The sequence below is a fragment of the Rutilus rutilus genome, assembly GCF_951802725.1.
Source record: "Rutilus rutilus genome assembly, chromosome: 10".
Lineage (NCBI taxonomy): Eukaryota > Metazoa > Chordata > Actinopteri > Cypriniformes > Leuciscidae > Rutilus > Rutilus rutilus.
The window spans coordinates 20915335-20930938 of NC_140215.1; the positions used below are offsets into that span (position 1 = coordinate 20915335).

The 15604-nt window shown below is 38.5% G+C and overlaps 1 protein-coding gene across 2 annotated transcripts; it reads left to right on the top strand.

Annotated features, from left to right (window-relative positions):
* The first annotated feature begins 1173 nt into the window (after nt 1-1173).
* On the top strand, nt 1174-14530 carry mphosph8 (M-phase phosphoprotein 8). Of its 2 annotated transcripts, none has more exons than XM_084421203.1 (14): nt 1174-1531; nt 5673-5822; nt 5941-6972; nt 7135-7225; nt 7319-7789; nt 8549-8671; nt 8793-8881; nt 9196-9336; nt 9492-9578; nt 11425-11579; nt 11667-11824; nt 11914-12038; nt 12142-12225; nt 13311-14530. In XM_084421203.1, the coding sequence occupies exons 1-14, from the start codon at nt 1433-1435 to the stop codon at nt 13350-13352; spliced, it is 2847 nt and encodes a 948-aa protein (XP_084277329.1). In that variant the 5' UTR covers nt 1174-1432; the 3' UTR covers nt 13353-14530. The 2 variants fall into 2 exon arrangements, with proteins under 2 accessions (XP_084277329.1, XP_084277328.1); XM_084421202.1 differs by having other exon boundaries at nt 1191-1531; nt 5938-6972.
* Nucleotides 14531-15604: the final 1074 nt, after the last annotated feature.

A 15604-nucleotide genomic window follows, 5' to 3' on the forward strand; every position in this document is an offset into this window, starting at 1 on the left:
TGGTCATTCAATTCTTAGCACTTCTTTAAAAATGCTAATCTTACTGAAAGTTTTGAGAAGGAACCATTGTCGGCTAATTCATCAAATGCTGCTTTTCCAAAATGTGCCACATTTTTATATCAGAAATAATTAAAAATCTTTTTTATTTTCTATATGTAATTATGACGAAAACTCTTTACTGGATTAAAATTGCATCCATCCAATGTTCATTAAACCCTGTTTGTTTGTTTTTTTTGTTTTTACATGAGCCTTCCATAACTTCTTATGTCAAAATCAGTGCATGCACAAAGTCTTTAAGATCTGTGGATGTGATTCTTGTTTTTTTTTATGAAGTTCTTTGTGCAATAAGTCCGAATTTTTTACATGTGTCATGTAAACTTTTGGTGCTGTTTTTCAATAGCCAGCATAAAGTCATGTATATGCCAGACTATTTATGGCAATGTGAAATTCTTGTAAAGTTTAAACTGTAAGAATGAAAAACATAATCAGGACTTTTGTAATTAAAGTGTTTTTTACTGTAGATTATAGTAGTGTTGGTCATATGTAAATGATGATGATGATGAATTGCACACCACAGCAATCCATTAGTGATATTGTGTAATTTAGCAGACCTTAGCATAAGATCTCTAATGAAAATCAAGATTATATTTTGAAAGAACATGCCCACAAATGAACAGAGATTCTTTAAGCACATTAAGATTTCATAGATATTATTTTATGAAAACCCAAGGAAATAAATGCATGACTTTCCTTACATAGTAACCTTACATATTTTTAACCTTCCCACCTTAAAAATAAATTAATTAATTAAAATGCATTTTTAACATTAAAAGTCAAATGTGTTAATGTTGTAAAAGTACTGTTCATTGTTAGTTCAAGTTATAACTATTGTGTTGACACATTTTAACATTGAACAATTTAATGCTACCGAAAGCGATACAAAAATAGCAATTTTATTTATAAATATGTAATTTCATATTATTGAAATATAATTATTAAATTATTTATAATATAAATGAAATATTTATTTTAAATTTGTAAAATCTTATTTCAATCTTGTTGAAAAGTAAAACAAAAAATCAGCTATTTTAGCGACAGTCCCTTCACCTAATTTTTCTATTTGTCTTTTGTCGCCTGTGATATATTTAGCAATGGGAAAAGATAACCTCAGTCATATATCATCTGTCATCGTTTACACACATGCACACACGGATCCTTCTTCTGTTGTAGTACTGCCCGTGTTGGTGTTGCCATGTCCGCGTAATATACGCGTTTTTTTTTTTTGCGCGCGCGCGATCTGGCAACAACGAGTACTATCAGCGACGGTGCGCTGCTGTGTATATGCACTAGTTCGGCGGCCGTGCGGCGTTTATGCATTTAGCACATCTATATACGACACGTAGCGTCAATATTTTTCTTGATTAAAGCATAAATGGCCTCCGGAGCCGAGAGAACGGAGCCTGGAGACAGCGAACAGGATGAAGAAGATGTATACGAAGTGGAGAGGATTATTGACACGCGAGTGGAGGAGGTGAGAGAGTGTGTGGCAGCGCTTCTGATGCCATCTTGCTAGCGACTTAGCATGTAGCCTTTACTGTCCTTAATAGTACAGATACGTGTATAATAAGTAGGATAATGTCAAAGCAATAATCAAAAAGGACCATTTATGGCCTGGTCGCCTTAAAACACAAACTTTCCGCAGCGCAGAGAGAAAGTGTGCGGCAGCGCGTCGGATGACATCTTGCTAGCAACTTAGCATGTAGCTATTACTGTCCTTAGTAAATACTGCAGATGTGTGTATAATTAGTAGGACAACGCCAAATAAATAGTCAAATGGGACATTTTACGGCCTGTTCGCCTTAAAACACAAACTTCCCGCAGCGCAGAGAGGCTGTTATATACTCGTTGTAACTTTCTAACGGTTAGCTCAGCTCGCCGCCTGCTTTGAGCCATAAGCAGAGGCGGGAGACAAATTGACTTCCAACGGTGTTGTGCTGTTGTTTACATTACAACCGCTTAAAATCTAGCTAAATTATTACTTTAAACCTCAGACTGAACCTAACGTTACCTACGCCCAAAATAAACCAGTGGTGTTTCATGCGGAGGAAAACAATGTTGACAGCAGTGACTCACCCAAGGGTTTATTATGCACGGGTTGTCTACAGAATCCTATTATATCTGAAACGGCACATTATAAGTCGTTTTGTTCTTTGTAGGAATGCATAGAAAAGAGAGGGACTAAGTCTTGTGTACATCCTCAAGATCATACAAAATAAATGATGCATGTCCACATTCACTGTGTAAACGCGTAAATAACAAATAAATCTCATAAACTCTTAATGCGTGAAAGATTAATCGCGTGTGTCCTAGACCTTGATGCACGAGCTTACAGGAATGCATAACAATGATTCAGCATTTTCTTTAGAAGTCGTTTATTTTATTAGAATGTAGTATTTATTCGTTTGTTTCGATTATTTTAAGATGTAGCAACAGACACTGAATAGTGTTACTGTACTGTGGGAAGCCGTTTTAGACATCGATTTGCCCCGAAGGTGTGGTTGGGATCTGTTGGAGTCTGTATTTCCCTGTTCCCTTGGGTTCTCATAGAGAGAGAGAGAGAGATATCACATTACATACTTTCATCACCTTCATGTCTGAAGATGCTAGATTGCCTCATCATATGTGAAATGCTGACTGAATGATTTTTTTATTTTTTTTTGGTTTATGTTTTGTTTATTATTGGTGAGTGCCTAATCCAGATAAATCACATGTATATATCATGTGTGTGTGGAACTGTATATCATTAGTATTCAAAGGACAAGGGTTAAGGGGGTTTGTTTTAAATAACTTGAAGAGGAAAAGACAGATAATGGAGTGGAGTGAGCAGAAAAAAAGGGACAGTGACAGAAAAACACTGTTGCAGATAAAACCCTGTTGGTTAAGATCAATAAAGCCTTGGTAAAGTGTGAGGACATCAGTGATCAGAGGACAGATAACACAGCATGTAAAATCCAATTTTGTACCGCTCAGTGCCCTTTGACCTGGAGTCACTTCTACTGCTGTCACTATCTGTAATGTTTGAAGTAAGTGTATGTGAGAGGCTCATGTAATATTTGAATGCTCAGGTAAGATGACGTAAAATTATGACAGGTTTTCTGTCTGTACCGCCTTGACTTCTTTGGTCGTTTTTTTCCTTGTGCACTGACTTGCATATCAAATCTAATCAACATTTAAATTCAAAACTATCTGTAAATAATGCGTAAGATGTCATAACTCAAAGGCTATCATTGACTATCCTCATTTGAACGGTTTAAAGTCATATTAAAATGCACATAAAGGAATTGATAAGAAGAATCGAAATTTTAATTTTATAACAAGTATCCTATTTCTGATCTTAATTATCCGATTCCAGAACATATTAGAATGGTTTCTGAAGAATCATGTGACACTGAAGAAAATATCCTGGAAGTTCAGCTTTACAATCACAGAAATAAATGATATTTTAAAATATATTAAAATAGAAAACAGTATTTCACAATATTACTGTTTTTTCCCACTATTTTTTTAATCAAATAAATAACAAACAAGAGACTTCTTTCAAAACCATCAAACAGCTTTAAAGATACAAATTTTACCTTTCAAACTTTAGAATGGTATTATACGGTATACGGTCAACTCTGAAACCGCAAATACCAGTTTCGGTCATTATCTCGACTGCAGAGGCATTAAACCCATAACTAGATAGGGCACAGATAGATCGATATCAAATATCCCATTACATAGAACAAATTATTTTAAAATTTTTTTGCCGTTACATTTTAAATATCTGATGCATTTTAGTCGCTTCCTGTGGCGTTTTTGTTTTGAGACCTTGTTCATTTCTTACTCTGCATGTAAGCTATGTAATAATAATGAGGCTTTTTGAGTAAGTATTTCTGTTTCTCTGTGTGTTGGTCTTTTATTCAAGTGGTGTGTCCATTCATACTGCCTGCAACACGAGTCAGTCAGTAATGGCCGTCAGCCAATAATAACCACTCTCAACTGACAGCCTGTGCTTCGTAGACGACTGCGCTTTGGCAGACACACAGACAATCATGTCTTTAACTTGCTTGTTTACATAAATACAGTTATTAACCGTTTCTCATTGCTGCTTGTTCCTGCTCAAAGGCAGTTGTGCAGGAAATTAGGACTCTAATCTAAGCCAAGGCTCTTAAATATGTGTGAACCTACTACTTGCTTTAAGACACAGATAGATGTGGGATTACATACAACAGCCACAAAAGTATGTTGAGTTGCTTTGTCAGTGTTGTGAAACCAGTTGATAGAGAGAGAGAGAGAGAGCCCATCCACTTTGGGCCACCAGTTGATTGGGATTAAAACATTATTTGGCTTTGATCTTCAGCTATTATTAATCCTCCAGCTAGAGTCACAGGAAATAAGAGGAGCAGGGAATCAGCTGTGTTTGTTACTTAGCAACATGGCAGATAATGAACTTCCCTTTGAAACTAACCTCTGGCACTTGTGATGTGTCTGCTGAACATTAATTACTGCCTTAAAGGGTTAGTTCCTCACCCACTTGTCGTTCCAAACCCGTAAGACTTTCGGAACACAAATGAAGATATTTTTGATGAAATCCGAGAGCTTTCTGAACTAACCGGTGCTGAAATAGCGGGTTTTATTACCCTTAAATGAGTGTAAACCTGTATGTTTTCATTAATATTACTGATATTTAGTGGTCGACCGATATTGGTTTTTTGATGGCCGATGCCGATATCTTAGAGAGCAGCATGGCCAATATAAAGGCGATATTTTTATTATATACTTTATATTTATTTTAATCAATATTTTGTCAATTTTAAATAAATTAGAAAACAAATCTTTAAAATAAACATGCTTATACTTTAGATGGCAACTTCTTGAATCTGCAATCCTATTACAGTATTTTTCACAAATAAAGTAATTGTTTAAAAATATATGAATATGTGAATAAAAAGGAAGTAAACACTGTAACATTGCACTCAGTAATCTGGTAATATTGTGCACACTGGTAATCATATTTTTTCAAATAAAGACATGGTAACACTAATATTACATACAGCACACAGTGAAAACGATATGAATATGACACAGTGGGCAAATGGATATATTTTAAAATGAAGGATTTCAAGTTATTCGATCGCGTCTCCTGTGAAGCTGATCTTCTCTTAGCATTCACTCACTTCGCACGGACCGACGGTCACTCGCAGTAACATGTTTATGCAGGCTACAAATGCACATTCACAAGATATCACAGCTGGATTCCATTAAATCTTCTGTCTAACAAAGAATTAGATATGACTGACAGAGATCGTAAACTAATGAAGATGGAGAATGTGAGTGAGCGCTGTGTGATCAGGCGCTGCTGTTCTCTTCTGGCGCTGGTGTTCTCAGCGCCGCCCGTCAAAATAAAAGTCCGGAGCGCCGTCAAAATAAAAGTCCCGCTTCCAACACATCGGCCAATCAGAAAAACGTATCGGCCGATGTATCACTTATACACCGATGTATAAGTGCCAAATATCGGCCGATATATCGGCCTTGGCGATATATCGGTCGACCACTACTGATATTGTTGTTTGGAGTTTGTAGATAACCTAATGACAGGCCATGATCTTTGACCTCTAAAATTTTTTTAGGGAGTGGTGCTGTATCGGGTGCGATGGAAGAACTATTCATCGGACGATGACACCTGGGAGCCTGAGGCGCATTTGGACGACTGCAGGGAGGTGCTGCTGGCCTACAAGAAGGCCCTGGCCGAGATTAAGCCAAAGATAGAAACTGGCATGGTGAGACTCTTAAGATGTGTTCACATGATTGTAGTTTTTCTAAGAACTTGTATGGACAATGCAATATCTGGTTTCCTTGCTTTGTGAATACTGATTTGTGTTTTTTTGTACCTAGAAGCTGCCCACAAAGAGTGATCTGTTCGATGCCGACTCAGAGAGTGAAAGCGATAAAGAAAAACCTAAAGAATCACCTATAAAGAAGAAGAAGAAGAAAAAGAAGAAAGTGGAAGCATCAGACGATGAGATACCTGTGAAGGAAAAGAAGAAGAAAAAGAAGGATAAATGGCGGGAGGACAAGCCTCTGCCTGCGCCTGAGTCTGATGAGGATGAGGAAGAGAGCAGGGATCCTTCCCCTGCACCTCCTAAAAAAGAGACAAAGAAGAGGCTCATTGAATCAGATGATGACGAGGCCCCAATTACTCCTAAGAAACAAAAGAAGCTTAATAAACCTAGAGATGAAGGAAAACAAAAGAAAGAAAGCGGAGACGACCACAAGAAAAAGAAAATCAAGTCAAAAAAAGAGATTGATTCCTCTGACGAAGAGGATGATAAGAGCGACGTGCCCTCTGAGTCCCATACGGATGATACGACAAACACCGAAACAAATGATTCCTCCAAAACCACGACAGCAAAATCCACAGACAAATCTGTGCGAAGTGAGAGTGGAGGCGACCTCAAACAGGCTAAGCAGAAGAAGACCAAGTCTGGCCCGAAACTGCAAGGTTTCAAAGACCTGATTCAAGAGAAGAAGCCTAGAAAACTAGAGGTTTCAACGGCTGTGCTCAAAGAAAGTGGTCTAAACAAACTCAAGAACCTTACTAGTAGCAAAAGCACCAGCAAGTCTTCTCGCAGTGAGGAGGAGCACGATTCCAGTGACACGGGGGCAGCCACGTCTGCACCCAAGTCAAAGGTCAAAAGCAAAGGGCAAGAAGCAGCCCTTCCTTCTCAGCGGCTCTCATCTGCATCTTCCTCCTCCTCATCCTCCACAGCATCAACAGCCCCAGTCAAACCCAAAGAGGAAGAGCCGAAAGAAGAAGGTGGTGAGAAGGGTGGTGCCTCTAACCTGTTTGAGAAGTTCCTGCTGAACTGTGAGGCAAAAGATCGTGTACCAAGGAGACAAGCGGACCAGAACAAGAATGCAACTCCAAAGGTACATGTCTATAAAGCTCTACTGGAGCCCATTTTCTTCCTTTTTCCTTAATTTGGCAGTTTTGTCATAAGGCAAAAATTCTCTATAAAGAAGAATTGTAATGTAAAGAATCTAGTGTTATGTTTGTGATTTGACTGTTTTTTTTTTAAACTTGTTCAACAGGGTACAGGGAAAAATGAAAAGAAAACTAAATTGTCAAAGCAGTCTCCTGCACGGAAACCTGACTCGGATAAGACAGAGAAGGCAAAAGATGGTAAAATAAAATTTTAGCTGACTTTAATTTTAAATGGTCTTGTGTTTTTTATTTGATCACCTGATATTAACGAATGCATTCTTCTCCTATCAGCGCCACGACCAGGTCAGAGTCCCGTCTCCATGGAGGTAGACGAGAAACAGGAGAAGGGAGCATCCGAGATGGAGAAAAGTGATAAATCGGATGAGCCGGCTCCAAAGTCTAAGGAGGAATTACAAAGAGAGCAGAGAGAGGAAGAGCAAAGGAAGAGGAAAGAAAAGATGGAAGAAGAGGAGAGGAGGAGGAAAGAAAGGATTGAAGAAGAGGAGAGAAAGAAGAAAGAAAGAATCGAGGAAGCCCAACGGGAGAGAAAAGCACGCATGGAGGAGGCACAGAGACTGGCAGAAGAAGCCCGGCAAGAGCGGCTGGAAAGGAAGTCCATGACGGAGTCAATAGCGTCTCCTGACTCTACAGAAGACTCCAGATGGAAGGACAAGAGGAGGAGAAGTGAATCACGGGTCTTCACCGCCTGCGATGACAATCAGGACTCTCAGGAGACCTTGGAGCGCTCGGACAAAACTCCTGGTTTGTACTTGTCAATGTCTTGAGATTCTGTTCATTTGCACTAGGGCTGGATGATTAAAATCAAAATCGCAATATGTGCGATTATCAAATCCTGGGTTTCGAAGTGAGGTGCGCCGATGTGCTCTTTTACATGAGTGCAGCTCATGATCCGGTGTTTTCAATGTCTCAGAGTGGCTTGGTTCGTGTAAATGATCCACACAAACTCATCTCTGCATCTGTTGAGTTTGGGTCACTTATAATGTGCATTTGAAAAGGCAAAATAAAAGCTTGATGGTTTAATGTTTGAAAATTAAGAAATGAAGAAGGCTATACATTTATTATTGTAATCTTAAACTTGCACTGTAAATAAATTTTGTATTTTTCTTAAATCCTTTTTTATTTTATAATGAAGTATTAGTAATATTTCTTGGTATTTTATAGTGAAATTGATGTGTAGTATAACATATTTAATATATAATATAATATAGTATAACTCTGCAAAGAAGCACATTAAACCAGGTGCTGCTTTTTTCTTTTAAATCACACTTTTTATCAGAGAAATGGCAATTAAAAAACAATTCCCCAAATTGTGCAGCCCTAATTTGGACTTCATTTAGCTATTTTTGAGCGGAACAACACATTGTGTGATCCATACCCACTTGCCGATTATATATGTATTATAGGCTGTGCATGTGATTGCTAAGATAGTGGGGATCCCAAGCTGTTTTTGAGTCCCAGATCACCCCTGGACACTAGTAACCATGTGTCTCTGTGTAACAGACAGGGGACTGCCATCTCTTAATCTTGGGCTGGAACTCAAGCTGGACTGGATGACACTGGAGGACTTTCAGAAACACTTGAATGGAGAGGATGAGAATCTCTCTCCGCTAGCCTTAACTCCCGGTGAGTGATATACACAAAAAAACAATAGCACCATCTTTCATTTATTGTAACATTCAGTTTTGAGTCACAAGTTTTTCCTCTGTTTTTCTTTTTTGCTCTTTATTTACTGTCTAACTCTCAGCTGAGCTGCGAGAAGCAGTGAAAAATGGGAATTACCTGGCAGTAAAACGTGCACTTAGTTCCAAAGAGGACTACAATCTGGATCAGGAGGTATGCTACTTGTTTCTCTTTCTCTCTTCCATCTCTGACTCTGTCTGTCTTGAAATCTGTTATAATGACTCGTCAGAGAAACTGGGTCATGTAACAGTTCATCATTCAATCCCTGGGTTGACATCACTGAGCAGGAACAGGCGTTTTCACTCAAATTAACATACTTGTCTATAATACCTGCAGAGAGTTTTGTTAACGTAAGGTAATTGAAATTGAATCAGTGAAGAAAGATGCTTTTTGGGTCCAGAAAAGTATTTGAGATGATATCATGTGAACATTTTTTTTATTTTTTGTTTATGTGCTGCCACCTGCAGGACTCTAGCGGCATGTCCTTAACACTGCTGGCTGCTGCAGGTGGTCAGGATGATGTCCTCAGGTTGCTTATTAAGAAAGGAGTGAAGGTCAATGCCAGACAGAAGAATGGCACCAGTGCCCTGATGCATGCTGCTGAAAAGGTGAAGAACACTCACAATGGCTGTTTCACTTCAACCACTAAATACAAGAGTATTAGCATATTTTGAATTGTATTGTTATATTTGTTTTAGTATAGTTAAGCATTCAATTTGAAGCCCTCAACTGTCTCTTTTATAACTCATCCTTTTTGGTGCAGAACTTCTTGACGACAGTGGCCATTCTTCTGGAGGCAGGAGCATCTGTAAATGCCCAAACTCAAGCTGGAGAAACGGCTCTCATGAAGGTGAGAAGGTTGTGATATTCAGGGTTGTGATATCCGTCCCCCTCCCCCCTCACCATTTCCATACCCATTAAATTAGTGTATTGTGTAAAACTTATGCAGATAAAACAGCGATTGACTAATCAGAACTCAATATTGTAACATGCTGTGCAGTCAAGCAAGTTTTGTCATTTTTCACCCCTTGTTCAAAATGGCCAGGAGAACGGTTCAAGCGTATCTTTGGACGTTCTTTATAAAGAAGTAATTGGAAGGTATGATATTGGTCTTTAGTGTTTAAGGGTATGACATAACAAAACCCTGACATAACATTTGAAAAAATAATGAACACAGTTAAAGTGTGTTGATTCAGTAAGGGATCGTTGACAAATTTGCATTGAATTATTGAAAGTGCATGTAATCACTGAGGTGATAATTCACTCATTCATATGTTGGCTAAATGTGCGTGTTTATGTATTTAAAAAAAAAAATCCAATGACACTGTTTAAATCTGCACAGAAACCATTCAAGCCACAGCTAAGAAAGACGTGAAGTTATTTCGAATAGAAAGGATGTGTGCTCTGTACGCGTGACTGTTAGGGATGAGAGATAATTCTGAGAAAAGAGAGAGAGGGAAATGTTCAGAAACATAGGAGGAGGACAGAGAGTTCCTTTTAGAAATGATCGTCCTATTCTTTTCATCTTTACCCTTTAGCCAGCAGCCATATCACCCTGTAGCCCAAGACTGGTTGCTCACTGAAGCTAGCAGGGTTGAGCCTGGTTAGTGCCTGGATGGGAGACCTCCTGGGAAAACTAGGTTGCTGCTGGAAGAGGTGTTAGTGAGGCCAGCAGGGGGTGCTCACCCTGTGGTCTGTGTGGGTCCTAACACCCCAGTATAGTGACGGGGACACTATACTGTAACAAACACCGTCCTTTGGATAAGACGGAAAATCGAGGTCCTGACTCTCTGTGGTCATTAAAAATCCCATGGCACTTCTAGTAAACGGTAGGGGTGTCTCCACCCATTGGCCCTTGCCAATCATGGCCTCCTAATAATCCTCATCCACTGAATTGGCTCTATCACTCTCTCTCCTCTCCACCTATGTCTGGTGTGTGGTGAGCGCAGCTCAGCGCACTGGCACCGTTGTACTGTTGCTGTCGTCGCATCATCCAAGTGGCTGTTGCACACTGGTGGTGGTTGAGGAGAGATCCCCTGATATGATTGTAAAGCGCTTTGGGTGTGCAGTAGTACATATAGAAATGCTATATAAATGCCTCATTCATTCATTCATTTACCATCCACTGTTAGAGCTTTGAAGCCCTAAAGTGTGTAGCTCAAAAATAATTGTCATTTGGAACTCATTTCATTTTTTTTTAAATCTGTTGATTGATTAACCCTTCAGTCCCCTCCGAAGGTATCATTAGGTAGTTTCACACACAGTGTTTGTGTTAGTGTCTGTGTGTGAGAGTCATAATACTACAGTCATTTAATGCCTATTTAGTTTTTTTTTTTTATCTACTCTTTAATCCCAGAAATAAAAATGTTTTTAAAATTAGACCAATTTTATAATCATTGTGTAAGGTTAGGCACCCATAACTGCCCTTATTTATAATGAATAGAAAGTTCAACAGAACTTTTTTTTGGTAACTATGTAAATGCCATTACTGACCATTTTGATCAATTTAATGTATCCTATCCTTAATATAAGTATTAATTTCTTAAATAAATAAAAAAATCATACACTTGCACTGTTTTTTTGTGTTTTTTTTAAAGTTTACTATTTAAATTGTGCTTTAACTGTTAGATATTTTGCACTTAAGTAATAACTTTTGTTATGTACTAAGTCCTGATTGTTGTCTTTTTCCTTCTAAGGCTTGTAAGAGGGGCAATGCAGATGTGGTTCGCCTCCTGCTGGAATATGGGGCTGACTGCAACATCCTGTCTAAACATAAGACCACTGCCTTGTCCTGTGCCAAAGTTAGCAAAAATGAGATGGTACATGATCTCATCAAAGACCACATGCAAACGTGAGTGTTTTATATCTGCATTATTTCAAACACTGCCGTGTGTGTATATTTGAATTTAAAGACGCATGTGTGAAATGTATCTCACAGGTTATCAACAGTGGCGGAAGAGACAATCAGAGCTTATTTTGAAACGCGACTGGCCCTGCTGGAACCTGTATTTCCTCTGGCTTGCCACAGATTGTGTGAGGGACCAGACTTTTCACTGGAGTTCAACTACAAACCCCCTCAACACACACCCGGAGAAGGTGAGATGCTTGCTTCAAATTCTTCTGGTCTCAGTAATTGCCATTTTATTTACCAAATAAGTGTGTTGTTATTGTGTTTTCTGTCTCAGGATCTGGCATACTGCTTTTCATCTTTCACGCAAACTTCCTTAATGAGATCACAGCTAGACTTTGCGGGCCCTGTAGTGTCCATGCTGTCGTCCTGAATGACAAGTTTCAGCTACCCATCTTCTTGGTAAGACACTGATGTCGCGAATGATCCTTGTGCAAATGTATCATCTCTTTGTTCTGTTGAATGTCTGCTGTCTCTCACAATCTGCGTGCTGATCCCCCTGCAGGACAGCCATTTCATATACTCTTTCAGTCCTGTTCAAGGAGCCAACAAACTGTTCATTCGTCTGGCAGAGTCCCCAACAGCTAAGGTAATTGGGACTGTTACACATTAGTATTTATATGAGAGTTTAGATACTGCTATATTAATGCCCGAACATGCACCAAAGCAAGTGAATATTTGGGATATGGCATCTGTAAAATAATCAAACTTGTAGCTAACTTGGTTTCCATGGTTCTTTGGAAATATCAGGGAATGTTTAAGTCGATCCTATCTGGATTTTTTTGAAATGCATAGTAATAGTATTATTGGAAACGATTCCTCTGTGCACACTTTTGCCTTGTAATTCTTGCCTATGGTGGACCATAACCACCTGGAGGACGGTGCCCCGTCCAAGAAGCCACTATCACTGCATTACCACTTCCAAAGTGTGTGCTAGATACATTAGTGCTTCCTTACCTGCTCAGTATTAAGACACCACTCCCAAGTTACTCTTTGCAATAAAAAGGTTAATTAGCGGCCGGCCGAGAGTCACTTCAGACACAGCAGAGCAACTCAACGACCAGAAAAATACACATGCAATCATACCTTGCAGATTATGTTCAAAATACTCAAGTTGAGACATGCATGTGCTCAGCAGCATTCTACATTCTTATTGATTACACTCATACTGGCCTGACTTGCTGCTGACAGCATTTTCATATTCATTTCTAAAGTCTAGGCTTTTTTTAAATAATGTGTGTAGCATTTATATGTGAGCGTGTGAGAAGCATATTATTTTGAGACCATAAAATAACAATTAAGCAAAACTACTAAAACACGTCCATTACCACTCTCTTAAAGAACCTTTCATTCTTCATCAAATTTTCTCCACAATCACAACATGGAAGAAAAGGTCTTTCGCTACTTCCGCAACATTGCAACTTTAATGTTGTTTTGGTGATACATTAATAATAATAGTTTCTGGTTTTTCATAGAATAATTATATGTAATTATTTTTTTTGTTTCTAATTCATTCGAATCAATTCACAAATCACTCTGAATGATTTGTTCACTTGATTTTTAAAAATCCTTATCATGGAAAAGTGGGAATTCTGAGCGATAATTTGATTATATGGTAATTTATAATTTATGATAATTGTATTAATCAGGGAATGTGTTTCTCTCTTTCCACAGGTTAAACTCCTCATTTGTGCATACAGAGTCCAGCTACAGTGATGCCACAGTCATCCCTTCCAGGTCAAACGTCACTTCAGGAGCTCGGCCTCTCCAAGAACTGAGACTTTTCCTACACTTGACACATGCTGAGCAGGACACAGTTTAGAAACGGTTTTGTTTTATTTTGGGGAAAGACTGAAGTACTAACAGGTCAATAACAACAGCCACAAATCTCAGTGTGACCTTAAATTCGCGCTTGAGTAAGTGTTTTAACGAGTTTCCGGAGATCTGTTTTTTGAATAGCAACTGAGGTCAGCATGAAGTGTGACACATTGGGCTTGTATCTTGTCATTTGTAAATCTTGTTTGTAAAGTGTTCCTTTTATTATTTTTTTTATTTTAAAAAGACTAATTTATCACTCCAGATTCACCCACTGTTTTATGTTCTGTGTGTTTAACCCGACCACGCACTCGTCTGATGTGTTCCTGTCTGCATTGCTTTTGCTGAGTGTATGAAGGAATGAACAAGCAGTTCTCGTTTCTTTGTGCTAATGGGACTGAGAAAAGACTGGACCCAAGTGTGACTTTGAACACCAGAGTGGGTGCTTTTTGTTTCCTGAGAATGTGACTGTTTTTAAAAAGCATGAACTAATGGTGTGCATCCTAAATTGGACAAAAATGAAGCCATTATAGTTGAAGAAATGTATGAATGTATACGTTTGGTTTGTGAGGTATTTTAAGGGCTAATTTGTGTTTGTATTGAGAGGAGGAACCACACAGGTTGTAATCATCCAAGTAGGAGTGATTAGTGGAAAAGGTTCTTTTAATGCTGATTAGTAGGGAACGTGACCCTTTTTATGTGTGCACCTATGTGTTGTCAGGCCGGTTGTTCATCAGCTCAGTTTAATTTCTTATTAGATTTTGCATTTGACTTTAGTTATATAACTGTTAAAATGGCAGCACAGGAGCTCAGGTCATCTTTTCATACTGATCATAAAAGTCATGCGAGTGTAGTTTTCATCAAGTCGTTTATGACTGAACTAAGAGTCAGACTGGGAATCTACAGCTGGGCTCATCCTAAAGAGTTTTAGATGTGCAGTGAAGAGTTCTTTAATTCTGTTGTTCATGGCCTACCTCTCTTTGTCCTGTCATTGTACTATTAGTAAGTGAAAGACTGCTCATTGATTCACTTCCTCTTTTGACTACAATAAATAAACTGTACATATATTTCCATAACAATCAATATTTTGTCTTCACTCCTCTTCAATATAGCAACCTTAACAGTTCTCTTAACTGGTACAGCATTAGATTTTCATCCCTGTAGTTTATTTTAATATACACATTAATTTTTAACAAGGAAGACTATTTCAGAACAAATGCATGTTAGAACGTGTTCAGATGGAAAAGGTGGCCCTTTGCCAACATACACACTAGAGATGGTTGTGACAGAAATGTGAAAAAGACACATGGGAATAAGTCCAGAGGTCTGTACCATGCTGGTAGACAAACTCAGGGTCACAGGATTAGTTTTGAGCTGACAAAACCAAACAAATCCAATCAGGCTTTGTAGGTACCTTAAACTTTACCTGTCAGCTAACTATGGAGTGTGTGCACATGAAAGTGTGACATCACTTGCTAACAGCCAGTCATATGCCTTGAAACATATTAGGTGTGTTCGACTTGAAGCGGCGCTGTGCAGTGTGCAGACCGATCCGTGTACGACATCTGAGTAGTAAGTACAGCGAGAGCGATTAGAGAGCTGATGGCTCCATATGCTTTCGAATCTCTCTCACGGTACTTTGATGTCATACACTGATCAGTCTGCGCTGTGCCGCTTCTAGTCGAACACACCTATAGAAACTGCAATTCACTCTGCAAGAGAATCAACGTGATACACTTCTCTCTTGACCACTCCTTTATGGTACAGTCCCTTGGTTCATTAGATATCTAATGATATCAAACATTGGATTAACAGTCAAAGGGTAAAAAGGTCCATGTATGACAATATTATGGGAAATATAACAAACATCTCTTATAACTCTAAGACAAGCAGGGTTATTCTGTTTAAACGTATAATTTTGTACATGCATTGGTGTACTATCTATCTTTGTCAATAATATGAAAGCCTTTAACACAATTTTTGTTGTAGCAATCTGGGTATATTTTCATTGGCCTAGAAGAGACTTAAAAGTGGGTCTTTAAAAAGCCAAAACAGAACATTGGCGACTGCTGTGACCAAATCAACAGAATTGATAAACAAAATGTTTGCTGCAGAAACATTTTTCTGACATACAAATGTTTTTTCATGTTTAA

Bases quoted from the DNA above. Each gene is read 5' to 3' on its own strand.
- mphosph8 (XM_084421202.1), top strand. From the start codon at position 1,433: ATGGCCTCCGGAGCCGAGAGAACGGAGCCTGGAGACAGCGAACAGGAT. The intron at 11,580-11,666 runs GTGAGTGTTTTA...TGTATCTCACAG, and splicing joins ATCAAAGACCACATGCAAAC to GTTATCAACAGTGGCGGAAG. The intron at 11,825-11,913 runs GTGAGATGCTTG...TTTCTGTCTCAG, and splicing joins TCAACACACACCCGGAGAAG to GATCTGGCATACTGCTTTTC.